This window comes from Capricornis sumatraensis, chromosome 2 (assembly GCF_032405125.1).
Source record: "Capricornis sumatraensis isolate serow.1 chromosome 2, serow.2, whole genome shotgun sequence".
In the NCBI taxonomy this organism is placed as follows: domain Eukaryota; kingdom Metazoa; phylum Chordata; class Mammalia; order Artiodactyla; family Bovidae; genus Capricornis; species Capricornis sumatraensis.
In genome coordinates this window covers 134,194,100-134,214,705 of record NC_091070.1, presented here as the reverse complement: position 1 = coordinate 134,214,705, position 20,606 = coordinate 134,194,100, and the positions used below count along the sequence as shown (strand labels likewise).

The 20,606-nt window shown below is 49.4% G+C and overlaps 1 protein-coding gene across 1 annotated transcript; it reads left to right on the top strand.

Moving 5' to 3' along the window:
- Window positions 1-10,106: 10,106 nt before the first annotated feature.
- On the top strand, window positions 10,107-15,052 carry PROK1 (prokineticin 1). The gene is made up of 3 exons (XM_068966413.1): window positions 10,107-10,178; window positions 13,109-13,234; window positions 14,933-15,052. The coding sequence occupies exons 1-3, from the start codon at window positions 10,107-10,109 to the stop codon at window positions 15,050-15,052; spliced, it is 318 nt and encodes a 105-aa protein (XP_068822514.1).
- The last annotated feature ends 5,554 nt before the right edge of the window (window positions 15,053-20,606 follow it).

Genomic DNA, 20,606 nt, shown 5'->3' with positions numbered 1-20,606 from the left:
TGTGCAGCCCTAGGGCACCTCTAGAGGAGACTGAAAATGGTGGGGGTCTCAGAGAAAACAATGTGAAAAGCAAGAGAGAGGGGTTTAAGGAAAGAGTAGGTGCCTGTGTCAAAGGCTGCAAATGTGCAAGTGAGATGAGGATTGAAAATGGAGTTTTGTATTTGGCTTCTTTTGTTTGTTTTTGTTTATTTTTTAAATTAAAAAATTTCATTGAAGTATGGTTGATTTATGACATTTGTCACCTTCTACTATGTATTTGGCATTTAGAGGACAAGGGAGGCTTAGAGGAAGTGGTTTCACTGGTGAGGTGGGAACCACAGAGAGGCTGGAGAGGGTTGAGCAGGGGACAGGAGGAGAGAAATGGAGCCTAACTTTCTAGAAACCTACAGTGCAAGGAGGAAGAGGAACAGGTGGAAGCTGAAGGGGGGAGTGGGGCCACATTCAAGGGCAAGCTCAAGGGCAGCTGCTTCGAGCAGTGAGCTGGTGGTGTGGATGCTGTCGGGGTGACTGTGGGTGATCAGTCCAGGTTGTGGAGTATTTCTTCTTAGGTACTTGATAGTCTCTGATTCATTGTAGTTGTGTCTTCTCTTTAGCTGCATCTTCCAGTTGTAGAAGAAAGAGGTCTGGTGATCAATCATTGTCAACCCACTTAGATAGTTGGGATGGAAGTAACTTGGTGGGGACTGAAGATGCAAGGACGGATTGGAACCTGGTCCTTGGACTTTTAAAATCCAATTGAGTTCTGAAGATGAGGTAGCTAAAGTACACGCTCTCTGTGGGTTAGGGAGTCTCAGGGGCCCAGGATGGAGTCTCCTGAGACCCGGAGCAAAAGCCAGAGCACCGTGTGACCCCTTCACGTGGGAACAGCCACCAACAGTGTAGGTCCTGCTGCTGATCTGACCCCAGACACAGCTCTCTGCATGCTCTGGCTGGCTGCTTCAGCTGCGTCTGCTTCTTTCTTTTATTTTTCTGACTTTTTCCCTTCTTCTTTTTTTTTTTTTTTTAAATTGGAGGATAGTTCCTTTACAGTGTTGTGCTGGTTTCTGCCATACAACAATGTGAATCAGCCATAGGTATATGTATGTCCCCTCCCTTTTGAACCTCCCTCCCACCCCCACCACACACCACCCCTCTAGATTGTCACAGATCTGCTTCTTTTTGACAATTTCCCCCCAGATGTGTCCAGCCTAATGTTCTAGCTAAGTTTGGCTAGCCTGAACTTATGACCCTTATACCCCACCTAAGTCTCCTCACCCTTCCTCAGGAGTTTTTAGCTATTTTTGTACCATGGATGTCTTGGAAGTCTGTGACTCTCATTTGGAGTAATGCTTTAAAATGTATAAAAATAAATACATAAGATTGCAAATAATTATACTGAAATTAAATGTTACAAATGATTATATTAAAAACAAATTTATGATGTGGTGATATATGTCCTTCTTATTAACGTATCAAATAGCATTGCTGGTGCTCAGTCTCTCTGTCGTGTCTGACTCTTTGCAACCCCATGGACTGCAGCACACCAGACCTCCCTGTCCTCCACAGTCTCCTGGAGTTTGCTCAAACTCATGCCTATTGATCAAATAACATGGCCTGGACTAATAACTACCATAGTATCAATGTAGTGATGAACAAAAATATTTTGAGCTATTCGCAACAGTCAGTCACTTCAGTCGCTCAGTCATGTCCGACTCCTTGTGACACCATGAATCGCAGCATGCCAGGCCTCCCTGTTCATCACCAACTCCTGGAGTTTACCCAAACTCATGTCTATCAAGTCGGTGATGCCATCCAGCCATCTCATCCTCTGTCGTCCCCTTCTCCTCCTGCCCCCAGTCCCTCCCAGCATCAGGGTGTTTTCCAATGAGTCAACTCTTCGCATGAGGTGGCCAAAGTATTGGAGTTTCAGCTTCAGCATCAGTCCTTCCAAAGAACACCCAGGACTGATCTCCTTCAGAATGGACTGGTTGGAACTCCTTGCAGTCCAAGGGACTCTCAAGAGTCTTCTCCAACACCGCAGTTCAAAAGCATCAATTCTTTGGCACTCAGCTTTCTTTACAGAAAAGAAACTCTTACATCCATAAATGACCACTGGAAAAACCATAACCTTGACTAGATGGACCTTTGTTGGCAAAGTAATGTCTCTGCTTTTGAATATGCTATCTAGGTTGGTCATAACTTTCCTTCCAAGGAGTAAGCGTCTTTTAATTTCATGGCTGCAATCACCATCTGCAGTGATTTTGGAGCCCAAAAAAACAAAGTCTGACACTATTTCCACTGTTTCCTCATCTATTTCCCATGAAGTGATGGAACCAGATGCCATGATCTTCGTTTTCTGAATGTTGAGCCTTAAGCCAACTTTTTCACTCTCCACTTTCACTTAAATCAAGAGGCTTTTTAGTTCTTCTTCACTTTCTGCCATAAGGGTGGTGTCATCTGCATATCTGAGGTTATTGATATTTCTCCTGGCAATTTTGATTCCAGCCTGTGCTTCTTCCAGACCAGCATTTCTCATGATGTACTCTGCATATAAGTTAAATAAGCAGGGTGACAATATATAACCTTGATGTACTCCTTTTCTTATTTGGAACCAGTCTGTTGTTCCATGTTCAGTTCTAACTGTTGCTTCCTGACCTGCATACAGATTTCTCAAGAGGCAGGTCAGGTGGTCTGGTATTCCCATCTCTTTCAGAATTTTCCACAGTTTATTGTGATCCACACAGTCAAAGGCTTTGGCATAGTCAATAAAGCAGAAATAGATGTTTTTCTGGAACTCTCTTGCTTTTTCCATGATCCAGCAGATGTTGGCAATTTGATCTCTGGTTCCTCTGCCTTTTCTAAAACCACCTTGAACATCTGGAAGTTCACAGTTCACGTACTGCTGAAGCCTGGCTTGGAGAATTTTGAGCATTACTTTACTAGCATGTGAGATGAGTGCAATTGTGTGGTAGTTTGAGCATTCTTTTGCATTGCCTTTCTTTGGGATTGGAATGAAAACTGACCTTGTCCAGTCCTGTGGCCATTGCTGAGTTTTCCAAATTTGCTAGCATATTGAGTGCAGCACTTTCACAGCATCATCTTTCAGGCTTTGAAATAGCTCGATAGGAATTCCATCACCTCCACTAGCTTTGTTCTTGTGATGCTTTCTAAGGCCCACTTGACTTCACATTCCAGGATGTCTGGCTCTAGGTGAGTGATCACACCATCGTGATTATCTGGGTCATGCAGACCTTTTTTGTACAGTTCTTCTGTGTATTCTTGCCACCTCTTCTTAATATCTTCTGCTTCTGTTAGGTCCATACCATTTCTGTCCTTTATCGAGCCCATCTTTGCATGAAATATTCCCTTGGTATCTCTAATTTTCTTGAAGAGATCTCTAGTCTTTCCCATTCTGTTGTTTTCCTCTATTTCTTTGCATTGATCGCTGAGGAAGGCTTTCTTATCTCTCTTTGCTATTCTTTGGAACTCTGCATTCAGATGCTTATATCTTTCTTTTTCTCCTTTGCTTTTCACTTCTCTTCTTTTCACAGCTATTTGTAAGGCCTCCCCAGACAGCCATTTTGTGTTTTTGCATTTCTTTTCCATGGGGATGGTCTTGATCCCTGTCTCCTGTACAATGTCATGAACCTCCATCCATAGTTCATCAGGCACTCTATATATCAGATCTAGTCCCTTAAATCTATTTCTCACTTCCACTGTATAATCATAAGGGATTTGATTTAGGTCATACCTTAATGCTCTAGTGGTTTTCCCTACTTTCTTCAATTTAAGTCTGAATTTGGCAATAAGGAGTTCATGATCTGAGCCACAGTCAGCTCTCAGTCTTGTTTTTGCTGACTGTATAGAGCTTCTCCATCTTTGGCTGCAGAGAATATAATCAATCTGATTTCGGTGTTGACCATGTGGTGATGTCCATGTGTAGAGTCTTCTCTTGTGTTGTCGGAAGAGGTTGTTTGCTATGACCAGTGCGTTCTCTTGGCAAAACTCTATTAGCCTTTGCCCTGCTTCATTCTGTATTCCAAGGCCAAATTTGCCAGTTACTCTAGGTGTTTCTTGACTTCCTACTTTTGCATTCCAGTCCCCTATAATGAAAAGGATATCTTTTTTGGGTGTTAGTTCTAAAAGGTCTTGTAGGTCTTCATAGAACCGTTCAACTTCAGCTTCTTCAGTGTTACTGGTTGGGGCATAGACTTGGATTACTGTAATATTTAATGGTTTGCCTTGGAAACGAACAGAGATTGCGTTTTTGAGATTGCATCCAAGTACTGCATTTCGGACTCTTTTGTCGACCATGATGGCTGTTCTATTTCTTCTGAGGGATTCCTGCCCACAGTAGTAGATATAATGGTCATCTGAGTTAAATTCACCCATTCCAGTCCATTTTAGTTCACTGATTCCTAGAATGTCAACGTTCACTCTTGCCATCTCTTGTCTGACCACTTCCAATTTGCCTTGATTCATGGAATTAACATTCCAGGTTCCTATGCAATATTGCTCTTTACAGCATCAGACCTTGCTTCTATCACCAGTCACATCCAAAACTAGGTATTGTTTTTGCTTTGCCTCCATCCCTTCATTCTTTCTGGAGTTATTTCTCCACTGATCTCCAGTGGCATATTGGGCACCTACCAATCTGGGGAGTTCCTCTTTCAGTATCCTATCATTTTGACTTTTCATACTGTTCATGGGGTTCTCAAGGCAAGAATGCTGAAGTGGTTTGCCATTCCCTTCTCCAGTGGACCACATCCTGTCAGACCTCTCCACCATGACCCGTCCATCTTGGGTGGCCCCACACTGCATGGCGTAGTTTCATTGAGTTAGACAAGGCTGTGGTCCATGTGATCAGATTGGCTAATTTTCTGTGAGTATGGTTTCAGTGTGTCTGCCCTCTGATGCCCTCTAGCAACAGCTACTGTCTTACTTGGGTTTCTCTTACCTTGAATGTGGGGTAGCAATATGGTATTAAAAGATCTCTAATTTCTCTTGGTGACAAGGACCCAGGGATGATGAATACTTCTGTGTTTGTGGCCTATGGTTAGAGAAGAAGAATGTTACGATTCACTTAGCAGTGAGTGATAACAGGATGCAATTGTTTTCTCTGCCTAAGTTCATGGATCTTCTGATTTCTGTTCATGAACCATTTGGGGAGCTGTGTGATCCTAGGTTAAGAACTGCTGGTTTGGATGTGTGGGTTTCCATTGTTTTATTGCTTCTTTCTTTCTTTTTTGGCTGCACTGCACTGCATGTGAGATCTTAGTTTCCTGGCCATGGATGGAACCCATGCCTCCTGCTGTGAAGAACAGAGTCTTAACTACTGGATGGCAGGGGAAGCCCCTGGCTGCTCCTTTCTTTCTTCACATCTCTCTTAAGTGGATCAGAGGCAGCTCTCGTTTAATCATTGGCCACTAATGAACCACCAATAAAGTGATCACCCTTGTCACAGGCAGGAGCTGTGTGGCCTGTGGACATGCACTCCCTTTCTAGTTTGCAGCGCCATGGCCTCATGGTAGAGCTGCAGGTAGAGCTCAGACCCCCTAGGAGTCCAAGTTACCCCACGTATGAGGGTGAACGACCTCGGGGACTGAGTCAAGTCAGGCTTCCTGAGCCTGTGGCTCTGTCCCAGGGTGTACCTATGCCTGAGGGGATGGCTGTGCTCAGCGCACAGACACACACACTGGCTGTATAAACAGTCCCATAAAATGATGACATCTGCACCACAGCACTAAAGCAGAGAGAGGGAGAAGTTGGTATTGTGCTGGGTGCTGAGAGGATACTGCTGACATCCCCCTGTGCACCGGAACAGGAGAGCCCTCAGTTCCGGAAGAAAGCTGACCCGGCAGCCGTGAACCCCGACCCTGACATGCGGGAGGCTCTGCGTGAACATCTGCTGACGGGAGTTATTGAGTCAAGAACCCCAAAGCTCCCTAGAGTCTCCTTTGGTGTTTCCACCAGGTTGCTGTCGATCCCTTGCCTCCCTCTAACTGGCTTGTCCTCAAGCACCAGTATCCAAGAGGAATAAAGTGCTTTCAATTGCTGTTATTGGTCCTGTTTGCAGCAGCGTTGCTCACTACCATTCTTCACGCGATTGTGTGCGATAATTAGTTTTGCGTGTTGTGGAAAGTGAGGGAGGGGGTGAGAGTGGGGGATGAGGGCAGAAGGTGAGTGCTAGCCTGAGATCGCTGTTAGCTAACATTGTCTCTTGCAAAGTGACCTGTGTGAGACTGGCGGTCTGTGCAGGGCCCCTGAAGCACACAGGCCAGCCTGCCTCTGTGCCCCTCCCAGCACCCGGCACAATGCTGCCTTCTCCCTCTGTAAGTTACTGACAGGTGGTGGTCTCTTGGTTCTCCTGTGGTGTGTCTGGCTCAGTGCCATAGTGTACAGATGGGCCATAACCATATTATTTTGATTCTCACCTGGAAGGGGAATTTTACATGAAGGCAGACAGGCTCATCAGTTTTAAAAATTTAATTGAAGTATAGTTGATTAACAATGTTGTGTTAATTTCTGCTGTCCAGCAAAGTGATTCAGTTATACAATATTCTTTTCCATTATGGTTTATTACAGGATATTGAATACAAGTTCCCCATGCTATACAGTCTGACCTTGTTGTGTTTCCATTTTATATATAAAAGTTTGCCTCTGATAATCCCAAACTCCCAATCCTTCCCTCTTGTCCCCCATTCAGGCCCATCTAATTTTTTTTTTTAACTTTTGTATTGTAGTGTAGCCGATTAAAAATGTTGTGGTAGTTTCAGGTGAACAGTGCAGGGATCCAGCCATACATACTCATCTATCCATTCTCGTACAAACTCCCTTCCTGTCCAGGCTGCCATATAACACTGAACAGAATTCCCTGTGGTGTACAGTAGGTCCTTGTTGGATATCCATTTTAAATATAGCAGTGTGTACATGTCCATCCCAAACTCCCTAACTATCCCTTCTCCCCATAGACCCATCTTTTTAATGATAGAAAATGGCAATAGTTGCAAATGCTGCTGTGTGCTAGGCATCATGCTGAGCACTTCAGCAGCAGCATCTCACTTAATTCTCCACAAACCACCAGAGAGATCCTTCAAAGTGTAAATCACACCCTGCTCCTCCTCTGCTCCAAACACTCCAAGGGTGTGCATCACCCTTGCTGTCAGCCTCCACCATGCCCTGCGAGGTTGGTGGGGTGTGGCCCCGCTCCTGCTCCAACAGCATCCTTCCCTCCCCCTTCCCCTGTTCTCCACCCTCCTCATTGCTCCTGGAACTGGCCAAGAAGGCCCTACCACAGGGCCTCTGCACCGCTTCCTCCCCCCAGGCTCTGCCCAGTGCATTCTTTCACTTCATCAGGGTCCTTAAGTGTCTTCTCAGAGAGACCCTCACCCCATCTAAAGCACCATAGCTTGTCATGCTCTGCTGTCCTCTCTGTCTTCCTTTTTATTTTAAATATTTATTTTTATTTATTTATTTGGCTGGATATGGTCTTAGTTGTGGCATCTAGTTGTGTGGTCTTAGTTGTGGGATCTAGTTCCCCAACCAGGGATCAAACCAGGGCCCCAGCATTGAGAGAATAGAGTCTTAGCCACTGGACCACCAGAGGAGTCCCCCTGTCTTCCTTTTTAATAGCACTCAGCACCCCTAGCCATTTCACTATAAATCTATTTGCTTATTTGTCTATTATCTGTCTCCCCCACATGAGGGCAAGGAACTTGCTTTGCTCACTGGTCTATTTCCAGCACCAAAAATAGTGTCTTCAATATAGTGAAAAGAAAGTGAAAGTGAAGTCATTCAGTCGTGTCTTACCCTTTGCGACCCCATGGACTATTGCCGCTGACGCTCCACCATCCATAGGATTTTACATGCAAGAATACTGGAATGGGTTGCCATTTCCTTCTCCAGGGATCAAACTTGGGTCTCCCATGTTGCAGGCAGGCTCTTTACCATCTGAGCCCTTCAATACAGTAGTTGTGACTAACTATATAGTCAATGAATACATAAATACATGGACAAATACTCACAAAAGCCCATGGTGTAAGTGCTATTCTCACCATCATGCTACAGATGAGAAGACTGAGGCTAGATTGCGATTCTCACTCTGCTCATGGTTGTGAAGCTGAGCTGCTTTTCTCTTCCCCGCTCTCTTACTCATAGACGCTGGTAAACGTGTCTACCTGCGAGTCACATTCCCTTGAGACACTCTAAGAAAAAAGTGCTGGATGGATTAATCTGTTCAGGAAATAATTACAAATTGCACTTCCCTGCTTGATGTTTCAAGTGCTTACTAGTATATAAAAGGCCCTTAAAAGTCCTGTGGTAAAAAAAAAAAAAAGCTGGTGGAACTGTGTAATCAGTTTCCCAAAGCTTGGACTGTGGAAATCTCATATGTATGTATTTGTATGCATGTAGAAGGCAATGGCACCCGACTCCAGGACTCTTGCCTGGAAAATCCCATGGATGGAGGAGCCTGGTAGGCTGCAGTCCATGGGGTCGCTAAGAGTCAGACATGACTGAACGACTTCTCTTTCACTTTTCACTGTCATGCATTGGAGAAGGAAACGGCAACCCACTCCAGTGTTCTTGCCTGGAGAATCCCAGGGACAGGGGAGCCTGGTGGGTTGCCGCTTATGGGGTCGCACAGAGTTGGACACGACTGAAGCAACTTAGCAATAACAGTAGCAACACCTATTAACATATTGCAGGATGTAGAGCTGACTCATTTGAAAAGATCCTGATGCTGGGAAAGATTGAGGGCAGAAGGAGAAGGGGACAACAGAGGATGAGATGATTGGATGGCATCACCGACTCAATGGACATGGGTTTGGTTGGACTCCAGGAGCTGGTGATGGACAGGGGAGCTGGTGATGGACAGGGAAGCCTGGCGTGCTGTGGTTTGTGGGGTTGCAAAGAGTTGGACACGACTGAGCGACTGAACTGAACTGAGAACATTTCTTGGGCAATAGTGGCTTTTATCACTGTAGAGAGAAGGGACTTTTATCACTGTGGGGATTGTCTGATAAAAGGTCCATCAGTTGGTAGGAGGGGCCGTGCCCAGATTCACCTTCCCCAAGACTGGTGTCCAAGCCCACCATGTTTTTTAGCCCCTGGATAAGGTCAAGCTCAACCCATAGAACAGGAAGGCACATGGCTCCTGGTACCTCTAGCTGAAACCCAGCTCAAGCACGCTTTTCCTCAGGGACCTGTCAACTGGCTTATCCTCTGCCCTCTGGTTCCTGAGCCAAGTGACACTTGGTGTTTGTCCAGAGCCTCTTAGAGGGCAGTTCCTTATGAACTTCTCAGGAACATCAACCCCACAAGCCTGGCTTTGTTTTCTCACTGTCTTATGTCTCCCTATTGGAATTTTACCTTCTAGGGCAGCAGTCCCCAACCTTTTTGGCACCAGAGACCAGTTTCATGGAAGATAGTTTTTCCATGGACCAGGACCAGGTTGGGGGGATAGTTTGGGGATGATTTCAAGTACATTACACTTACTGTGCACTTTATTTCTATCATTATTACATCAGCCCCACCTCAGATCATCAAGCATTAGATCCTGGAGGTTGGGGACCCCTGTTCTAGGGGACCAAGGACACTGCCTTCTCACTATGTTGTCTCAGCCTCTCACTCCAACAGGAGTGCTGAGCCAACAGGAAGAGCCCAGATCATTCTTGTTGGCTTGAGTGTGAAAGAGCTGGTGATCCTGGGTTTGGTGCAGGGAGGAGTGAGTGGTGATGTTGCTAATCCCTTGATTTATTGCCAAAGCCTTCCCCTGGCCCCAAGCAGAACAGAAGGACACCCCAGAGGCGACAAGGACTGTGGGGTGCGATGCACGGAGCTGACTAGATCGTTACGTCCTGAGAGTCAGAGCGACTGTCACTGCCGCCGATGGTTCATCTTTATTGGTTTCGATGGTGATTCAATGTCATTTGGGATTCAGGTCTCATCTCCATCTCTGAGATCATCTGAATAACAGTGTCATGGGCAAGAGTGGAGACAAAGCATCCACAGGCAGCCTGGATCAGACACTATAAATCTCAGAGGAGAGCCTGGCCTTCCGAGCTGGCAGGTTTGAGGCGGAGCGGAGGCAACAGAGCTGGCAGTGGTTGCCTCCACCCCAAGTGACCATGAGAGGCGCCACGCGAGTCTCAGTGATACTCCTCTTGGTGACCGCGTCCGACTGTGCCGTGATCACCGGGGTAAGTCGTCCAACATTCTCTCTGCCCTGGGTTTTGGGAGGATGTCAGGGTCTGCATGGGACAGGACCCAGGAACCACACAGGAGGCAAACCAAGGGCATGGGAGCCAGTTCCAGACCACACTTCTGAGAGGCATCTCACAGGGTTTTCACGTTAGTTAGACCTCGATAAAGGGGATCTGCTTCAGAGAAACTGTGTAAATCAAATTCTGCTTTCAATAAATGAGGAGAGCATTGCAAATTCTGAAGTTTGGACCTTTGGTCAAAAGAAGATTTTTGAGTAATAAAGAATCTTTTATAAAGTGGATTAGCACTAATTTATCTTTGGTGTAAATTTTAGTTTTCATGCATGGTTTGGTTCACATGTCAAGTGTAATTTTCATAGCAAGTTGACTTAATTAAAGGCTGTGACCTTATTTAGCTTCTGTTGGGTATGTTTAATCTCTGCTTTCTCTACTCTTAAGAAAGTCGATTTTGAAACTCTTTCTTTCCCCGTGCAGTTTATGTTTTAACTCTGTGCCCAGTTGATAGGAATAAAGGTGACGCCAACAATTGGCTAAGTGACCCAGAAACAAGTGTTGGATAACAAGCAGAAATCCAGCCCCACTGTGGGTGCAGGCACATTGTAGTATTCAAGACACCCCAATAGTGGTTCTCCCTCAGAAGTTTGACTTCCCCTGGACCCACCCTCTCATGGGCACAGGTTGTGTGATGGTGATGGGATCATTCTTATAAAAACAGAAAGTAATGACTGACCTGGGAGGTTTCTAGATAAAAAGCCACTAGAACAATAAAAAAGAGACATTCACTTTTGTTTCAACTTCCTCCAGCTTTTTACACAGAAAATGGAAATGTAGAGAAGGCCAAACCATTCCTGGAACTGGATTAACTGTAATGTTCACAGAAAGCGAAGTCTCTTTCTTCTCCCTTTTAGAGGAAAAAGACTGAGTTTCAAAGCAGAACAAACATCAAAGGCAAGCCGATGCTTTTGGGACCCAAACCATAAATACAACTGTCAGGACAGAACTGCACCTAATGAATGTGAGCTACAGAAGGCTGCCCTCCTCTCGTGCAGCTTGAAGGTTGGGAGGGTGAGAGCAGAGGGTAGAAGCCCTGGTTACCCCACCAGGCAGCAGGCTGACCCTGAGTCTGGCCCAGAAGCAGGTCTGGCAGGAGGGAGGGCTTAGAGATGGGAAAATGTCTTCCTAGAAGAGCCTCCAAGTTGACCCTTGGGAAAACAGAGACGAGGGCCACACAGAGCAGACCCGACTGCGAGTAGTCAGAGTGGTTAGAGCTGCTCCCTCCGCACTCCGAGCCCTGCTGCTGCCCAATCTGACTCTCAGAAAGAGGCTGGGCTCTACCATCCCCGCAGTGCCCTGCTCCCTAGACCGCGACTGTCCCAAATTCAGTCCTGGAGGGGCCCTCCTCCCAGGCGGGACAGTGATGCCACACCTCTGTGGCAGGAGAGTCAGGTGGAGTTCACTCAGCGCTGACCCTGAGCTTTCAGGGACCGGCTGACTAGGTTGGAGACCAGATGACTGCCCCCTGCACCTCCTCGGAGTGTCGAGCAGCCTCAACATGCCCCACTTTACTGCAGTGCCCCACAAGGCAGCCAGAGGGCACTCCATGGCTCAGTAGAGAAGAAGTGAAGTGAAAGCTGCTCAGTCGTGTCCGACTCTTTGCGACTCCATGGACTATATGGTCCATGGAATTCTCCAGGCCAGTATACTGGAGTGGGTAGCCTTTCTCTTCTCCAGGGGGAATCTTCCCAGCTCAGGGATTGAACCCAGGTCTCCCCATTGCAGGCGGATTCTTTACCAGCTGAGCAACAAGGGAAGCCCAATGGAAAAGGGCCAACCCAAACCCAGCTCCCAGCTTCAGCTCAGAGAAGCCACAGATCTCTGAAACGGGAAGGTGGGGTGCTTCAACAAGGTGGCCTCTCCTGAGTCTGGAGAAGTTTAGCTCTGTTTTCCTTAATGTAGGCTTTTGCTTAAAGCAGGTTTGTGTGGGTCTTCCCTGGTGGCTCAGATGGTAAAGAATCTGCCTGCAATTCGGGAGACCCAGGGTTCAGTCCCTGGGTTGGAAAGATCCCCTGGAGATGGGAAAGCCAACCGACTCCAGTACTCTTGCCTGGAGAATTCCATGGACAGAAGAGCCTGGCAGTCTACAGTCCATGGGGTCGCAAAAAGTCAGACACAACTGAGCTACGGAAACACACATAGATGGCACCTTTCAGAAACCAGGCAGGGCCACTCAGCCCCTGCTCTGGGAGCCCAACCCAGAGGAGTCCATGCTAGAGGAGTTACTAATATTAACCCATTTTACTGGTAGTAAACTGAGGCACAGAGAGGCTAAATAACTTGCCAATTGTCACATAGGGGCCAGGCAGGCCAGCAGAGATGCCCTCGAGGGAAATACCTATCAGGGGATGCTGGCCCCTCAGATGAGATTGGGTTTCCAGGGAGGACTGAGGGGGCCGTGGTGGGGAGGAGAGGCACCAGCCCCGAGTACTGCTGGGTGAGGGCTGGAGGGTCCCTGTCCATGGAAACTTGACACGGACCACCCTGGGGTGCAGGCCATTGGGACTCTCCCCCTCGAAGAATTTGAGCTAACTCAATCTCATTAACATCCACTGAGCATCTCCTGGTGCTAGAAAAGCTCTGTCTCCTAAGCTCTAGCCTTGTCAGAGGAGAGCCTCCCCACCGAGTGGCCTCAGAGGAGCTCAGAGGGCTCTCAGATCCAAGTCTGCTGCCCTGCTGAGCCCTGAGTTTCCTGCCTTGACAGGGGCAGGGGTGGCCCCGGGTGTCCCGGGGGCTGGGGCCTGGGTACCGCTCCCAGCACGCCTCTGAAGGGTTTTTGGATGTACTTTCCCGCCTGGTTTCTCTGAGGTGGTGCTCACGGGCACTAATGGCCCTTTGTCTTCCCCCTGCAGGCCTGCAAGCGGGATATCCAGTGCAGGGCGGGCACCTGCTGTGCGGTCAGCCTGTGGCTGCGTGGGCTGCGGGTGTGCACCCCGCTGGGGCGGGCAGGAGAGGAGTGCCACCCCGGCAGCCACAAGGTACTGCTCACATTGGCTCAAGGCACAAGGCGCTGGACCAGTGTTCCGACTCCAATCTAGGGATTTCTTGCCACCTCCTTACTTTGGGGGCAGTTGGGGTACAGTGGGGTCCTAATCACACAGCCTGTTAGACCTGGAGGCTGTTCCTCATTTGCTGAAGGTCCTGGGTCTCAGTTACCTCATGCATACAGAGAGGGGAGTAGACTGACACCCCTAAAGTTTCTGACCTGATAAATTCAGATTCTGAGAGTCTCCTGAATGCCCTTTACTGCACAGGGTTCTTCCCTCCAGACTTTCTAGGTAGCTCAGTGGTAAAGAATCCGTCTGCAATGCAGGAGATGAAGGAGATACAGGTTCGATCCCTGGGTTGGGAAGATCTTCTGGAGAAGGGAATGGCAACCCACTCCAGTATTCTTGCCTGGAAAATCCTGTGGACAAAGGAGAATGGCAGGCTACAAGCCATGGGATGGCAAAGTGCTGGACACGACTGAGTGATTGAGCATGCACACACACATTCTCCCCTCAAGAACACAACGCAGTAAGACTGTAAAGTGGGATCCTACCCAGAGCCCGAGTATGAGGGGGCGTGCAGGGTGAGGTTGGCCAGGCCCCCAGGGCACACACTTTAAGGAGACTCACTCCTCTGTGCCCTAGGCATCCAGCACCCACTCTGCTTCCTGAGGAGCCCCCAGCCCAGAGACCACAGAACGACCCCACGGCCTTTTTTTCTGTCAGGTGGCTGCGGCAGCACCTGTGGGCTTGCACCCCCTTCCCCGGGCTTTCTGTGGCCAAGATGCCCTGCAAGCCCCTCTGGGGAGCACGCCTGCACCCAGGAGCATCCTCCAACCATGATCCTCCCTGGCAGCCCTCCTAGGCGTGAGGAGGCTGAGCTGGGGAGGGAGACAGAGCAGAGTCCCTGTAGCCTTGGGGTATTCCCAAAGCAGGCAGCAGAGGCACACACCGAGTGCTTACCACGTGCCAACCTTCATCCTAAGTGATGTTTTTGCACATTTAAACCTCTTTATCATGAAAACCTATTTACAACCATATGTGGTAGCCACTATTATTAACTCCTTTTACGGATAATAAATTGAAGCACAGAGAGGCTTGCCAGTTGTCACACAGCTGGGAATTGGCAGACCTAATTTGAGCCCAGGCTGTGCGACTTATCTATACTCCTAACCCCTCCTACTCACCCTCCTTGAGGAACCCTCAGTGGCTCAGCCTTCCTGTGGGTGTGAGTCACCCGGCAGGGACCCTGTCCTGTGCAGCCACCTCCCCGACACCCACACAGGGTGGAGAGTGTAATGGCTGAGCTACAAGTGATATTCAATCACCGGTGTGGGTGTGAATTTGTGAGTGGGTGTGCTGGGTCAGCGGGGGGACCCCGGTGGGTGGTGTGGGGGCTCGTGGAGTTTGGGGGATAGTCGGGTGGGCCATATTGCACAGTGGCTGATCACAGTGTCAGAGCTAGACTGCCTGAGGTCAAACCCTGGTTCCTCCACAAACTGGCTGTGTGACCTTGGCATGTTACTTAACCTCTCTGTGCCTCAGTTTCCTCCTCTATAAAAGCCATTATTGTGGTGCTGGGGTGCAGGTGATGAGACATTTCAGCCAGGGCTGGGCTGGCCAGAGGCTCCCCCCGGGGGCCCGCCTCCCTTTGGTGAAGGTGACGTCTACTCTCCTCTCTCTCCCCAGGTCCCCTTCTTCAGAAAGCGGCAGCACCATGCCTGCCCCTGCCTGCCCAACCTGCTATGTTCCCGTGGCCTGGACGGCAGGTACCGTTGCTCCACCAACTTGAAGAACATCAACTTTTAGGAGCGTGTCTGGTCTCAGGACACCCACCAGGGGTCCCAGGCCTCTTTCTGAGCACAGCCTGTGGTGGTCTCCCTTGGACTTTTATTTCTGCTGAAAGGCCCAGCCCCGCATCCCCTCTGCTGTCCCACTCCCTGCACTGCTGACCTACGCCCTTGCTCCCCTGCCCACATATGTGCACCGACGCAGACACACGTCACAGGGTTTTACGGTCTGCCCGGCCGGCTGTGGGGTCCTGGCAGGTGGCTGTGGTCCTGGAGGAAGCCCGGGTGCACTGCTCAGGCCGCCTCAGGGGCGGTGAGTAACAGGGATGTACTCCTTCCTTGTGTCTCTCCCTGCCCGGCCCTTCCTCCACCACAGGTGAACCGTCCTCCCTGGGCCCTGCCGCTCCCCTCCGGCAGGTGCACTTCTGCCTGCATCAGTGAGCTCGTGCAAAGTACGGGGCCCCAAGAGGTCAGTCGGCCTCCACACGGCTGCTGTGGGTTCAGCCTGTGGCCAGCCTGCTAGGTCAGAACTGCAGGCCTCCCATGCCCCTCCCAGCACGTTACCAGTTCACAGTGAAGCCCCGGATCCTGCTGCCTCCCTGTGAAATGCAGACAGTGGTGGTTCATGAGGCCGTGAGTGAGTTCCCTCCAACAGCCCCCTTCCAAGGGTCAAGAGCAGGTCTGTGTGTGACCTCGAGGAAGCCTCTGGCCTCTGCTCAGCTGGAGGAGAGATGGGGGCTAGCCGGCGGGCCACTGATTTTGGGCACAGGAGGAGACCATGACCCAGGACCATGGCCAGGCTGTGTGTGCCCCACATCTATTATAAATATGGCATCTTCTCTAGAGGCTGAGGGTTGGCTGAAGTTCAGAGCAGTTTGTCTGGGTGTCACACCACTGGCCTCCATCTGGTGTACAACCCCAGTCTCCCTCAGCACCTCCCATCTGGACCCTGCCCAAGGCTCGCGCAGGCGTGGTGATGCCGGCAGCTGTGCGCACTGACTGCTGGTTGCAGAATAAAAGCATGAACAAGGGTCAAGTGGCTGTGTGCTCCTGCCATGCCGGGGGGTGTGGGGAGGGGGCAGGGCCGGGCTGCGTCCGGGTAGGAGAGGGATGTGACTGGAATCCCTCCTCCCCTCTGGGGCAATTTTTTTGGAGAAAGTGGATACAGGGTCCGTTTGCATGAAGGGTTCGAGGCAGCTCAGTGGGCTCTAGGTGATGAGGAGGGTGTGGCTCAAATGGGTTTCTGGGTTGGAGGCAGGAGGCCTTGTGAGCTGAGCCCTTTTGTCCCTTTTGTCGAGTGTCAAATAGTCGACGCCACCAGGTCACCACATATGGTGAGAAAGTCTGCTTCAGGGACGGGCTGGTGAGGCCCTGATTCTGAGTCTGAACCATGGACTGGAGTATTCCTTAAGTGCTAGCCCTGTGGCCCTTCCTCACCTCAATTCTTAGTCTGCTGCTGCTGCTGCTGCTAAGTCATGTCAGTCGTGTCCGACTCTGTGCGACCCCATAGACGGCGGCCCACCAGGCTCCCATCCCTGGGATTCTCCAGGCAAGGATACTGGAGTGGGTTGCCATTTTCTTCTCCGAATTCTTAGTCTAGGAAAGTGCAAAATATAAGGTGAAAAGTATATTCTATCCTCTGCCTCTCAGAAGCCTCCAAGGAGACTGGTTTCTGAGTCCTGGGGTCCTGCCCTCCTTTCTCTGCCCTTAACCCTGTCATAACCTTGCTCAGGGCATGCTCAGGACAGGCTTTACTGCAGAGCCCACCCAGGCTGGGCCTGGGCCCCACACAGGGCTTGCTCTTTGATTTTGGCTCCATTGATAGACACTGGTGCTTGCTCTGCTCATCTGCCCACTTCTTGCAGCCCTTGAGTCTCCTGGCTCCTGACTTTCAGGCTCAGGTACTGAATGTAGAGTTCCTTTCCATGTCCAGGAATCCAGGTTGTCCATCCTGCCCTTTGGATCTCCAGGAACCGCCTGCTGCTGCCAGATCACGCTGTGTGAGGTGCTTTCCCAGCCAGTCGCCCTCTGTAAGCAGAGCTGACCTGGGTGGGGCATTGCTGAAGGAAGCAGTGTGATGGAGCAGAGACGCTGGGTGGCTGCAGGCACAAGGGACCCTGTGGCTGCTGACATGCTGCCTGCAACTGCCTTTTCATTCCCATGGGAGCCAGCTGATCTGCAGACCTGTCGATGGGCCAAACCATCCTTTTAATCTAACACGACTGATTCTCACTTTTTATATCAGAATTTTGAGGAACTGATAATTGGTCTTTGCCCCAGTTCCCTGCTGCTTTTTTTCTCTTAAGATTGAAGAGATCACAGGGGAGGCGAGGGAAGCTAAGGAAAAGTATGTTGTTTGTTTGCTCAGTTGTAACTGATTCTTTTGTGACCCCACGGACTGTAGCCCACCAGGCTCCTCTGTCCACAGGATTTTTCAGGGATGAGTACTGGAGTGGGATGCCATTTCCTTCTCCAGGAGATCTTTCCAACCCAGGGATAGAACCCACGTCTCCTGTCTTGGCAGGTTGATTCTTTACCATTGAGCCACCAGGGAAGCCCAAGGAAAGTATATTTGTGAGAATTCTTTACATTTAGGGATATATTCTTCATGAATATTCATAAATATGAAGAATATATCATATATATATGGGTGGCAAAGAATCTGCCTGAAATGAAGGAGACCTGGGTTCAGTCCCTGGGTTGGAAAGATCCCCTGGAGAAGGAAATGGCAACCCCACTCCAGTACTCTTGCCTGGAGAATCCCATAGACAGAGGAGCCTGGTTGGGCTACAGTGTATGGGGGTCACAAAGAGTCAGACACGACTGAGTGACTAACATTTTCACTGTCTTCATAGTTATAAAAGAACCAACTAGTAAGAATAATATACCCACAATAAGAATGCATTCTAGAAGAATTAAATTAAATTAGACTTAGGTGAAATGGACAGCCCTTCAAGATGTGGGTTCCTTTAGTGACAGTCTGACCGCCCCATATTGGCCCAAATCCCAGGTGGTACAATGGTTAAGAACCTGCCTGGCAATGCAGATGACGGAAGAGGTGTGGGTTCCATCCTGAGTCAGGAAGATTCGCTGAAGAAGGAAATGGCAACCTACTCCAGTATGCTTGCCTGGAAAATGCTATGGACAGAGAGGAGCCAGGCAGGCTACAGTTCAGGGGGTTGCAAAGAGAGGCAAAGGACTGCACAAATGTGCTAGGTTTCCTTCTCAGCTGGTGGAGTCTGGTGCCATCTAGTGGCTGACATGGGGGTGGCACAGAAGAGCTGAGGAGGAATAGAAGGCAGAATCAGAAAGAAGGGAGCTCTCAGAGCAGATGGGGACCGCTCCCCAGACATCCCGGTGTTATACTCAGTCAGAGATTCAGAGGGATGATGCTTCCACCTGGGTGAAGAGGCATGCCAGGACACATGTTTAATTGCTCTTTTGCTTCCAGTTCCACCCTACAAATTTCTTTCCTGGAAGCCTCTGTCATCTTCCGGTGAGACATCTCTCACGGATTCTTCAGGATTAGAAGAGTGGTGCTGGATGGGGGTCAGAGGAAAATGACTTGGTGCTTCCCCTCCTGCCCCCCCCCACCGCCCCCACCGCCCCAACCCGCCGGCCTGTCTGTGTGCAGCAGAGTACTGCACGGGAAGAACTGCTTGTCTTCCCAAATCTTCCTTTTCTCTGCTGGTCTTGATGGTTCCGTGCCCCCACCGCCCGCTACTATGAAGTCTGAAGCTCGAGGGCAGTCTAGAACTGTCTGTCTCTCTGTTACCGTCCCTTGTCTCTGACTTTCTTGTCAAATGATCACCAAGCTCTCTCTTCTCTCCTAAAAGTCTCTCGGATCTGCCCCTCTTCCCTCCAGTCCGGGGCTGTCTGAGCCCTCACCCTGCTCGGTGTGCTCCACGGCAACTGTTTCTACCTATTCTCTCTGCCTCCAGTTTCTCCTTAGACTCCAGCCCTGCATGCCCACCAGTCATCCTTCTAGGCAGCACATTTGCCCGGTTCTTTCCTCATCAAAAATCCCCCAGAAGGCTTCTCTGCAACAAAGGAGAAAGCTTGTCTTGTCCAGGAGTGAAAAGCTCCTTGTGGTCTGGCCCGGCCACCCTCTCTCTGTCTCCACCAGCCCTCCCAACCTCAGGACTGTCTTGGTTTGTAGAAGACGCCACGTATATCTTTGCCCAGGCCGTTCCCTCTGTGGGGAATGCTTTCCTTTCCTCTCATGTCCTGTGACTTCAAAGCATCGTGCAGATTAACCCACATGCGTCCCCCGCCTCCACCTTCATCCCTCGACACAGTGACTGGGACACACCTCAGGCCCTGAGTTAACCCCTGTCCTTAGAAAGCTCTCATGTTTCGGCCAGCCTCCTCCGCAGGAGAAGGAAGGGCAGTGTCTGAGTCCTGCTTGTGTTCCCAGGGTTGAATGGTGAAGGTCGTGGCTGGAGCAGCTGCACAGCCAGAGGACAGAGGCTTGGGACAGCTGACTCTGAACAAGAATAACGGTGAAACAGGATCCTCTCCTTGTTGGCTTCCCCCTAGTTCCTCTGACACCCCTCTCCATCTCCATAAACTTCCACTGATGTTTTCCACTCAAAGTTTATAAAGAAAGGCTCCTGTGGGAGCCTGGAGCCAGCCACAAGCCTGAGAGAACAGTGTGTGGGCCTCAAGGGGACCACTGGGTCTAGGACGGCAGGAGGGTCACAATCTGGAGCCCTCCATCTAGAATATTCTTTCTTGTGTTAGACCCCTACTTGGAAGGCTCTACTGCTCATGGATCATAGGTATATTAGATTTATTTAAATATGAGTGTGATGTGGAGGAAAAATACGGGTGTGGTTTTTAAAAGGGATCAGAGCCCCCAGAGTGGGCTCATGTCTTCAGGGGCAGGAAAAGCCCCTGGCCTAGTGAGGACAGAGGGGCCTTAATTTGGGGACTGAAGATTAGTGAGGAGGATTAACTGGATCTAAGCAGACAGACAGGCCGATGAGTAAGAAGCCGTGGGCATAGCTCTGACAGAGACAAGGCGTAGAGAAACCTGTGAGATTTCATCATGAAACTAAGCCCCGAAGACCAAGTAAACAAATCTGTCAAATGGCAGCTTGACATTTTCTTGTCATTTTGCATTTGGCTCATTTGGCAACTCTCACAGAATTAGCAGCAAAGTTACCTTGCTACTGGGGTGACACAGCGGTAACAGCACAGATTGCGGGTTTGGACCCTGGTCAGGCTATTTATTAGATAGGAACCGTGGACAAGTTACTAAGCCTCTCTACCTCAGTTTCCCTATCTGTAAAATGGGCAGCGATAATAATAATAGTGTAACTGAGCAGAATCCTATGGGGCTTTGCCTGGACAGACCTCTCCATGTTCTCTGACTGCCTCTTATTTGTAGAAAAACTTTCACCTCCTAGGCCTTGCTAGAGTTCCAAAGAATAAATTTAATTTGAGAAGTGAGAAAATGCAGAAAGGAAAATAGTCAAATGAGACAAATAATAATAGTTTAGCCATTAAACAAAGCCAAGAACATCTAGTTCCCCGTCAGGGGCTCTGTGGAGAAGGCAATGCCACCCCAC

What these genes read in the sequence shown, in the direction of transcription:
- PROK1 (XM_068966413.1), top strand. Translation starts at nt 10,107, where the DNA reads ATGAGAGGCGCCACGCGAGTCTCAGTGATACTCCTCTTGGTGACCGCG. An exon ending in ACTGTGCCGTGATCACCGGG is followed by an intron (nt 10,179 to 13,108) that starts GTAAGTCGTCCA and finishes TTCCCCCTGCAG; the next exon opens with GCCTGCAAGCGGGATATCCA. An exon ending in GCCACCCCGGCAGCCACAAG is followed by an intron (nt 13,235 to 14,932) that starts GTACTGCTCACA and finishes CTCTCTCCCCAG; the next exon opens with GTCCCCTTCTTCAGAAAGCG.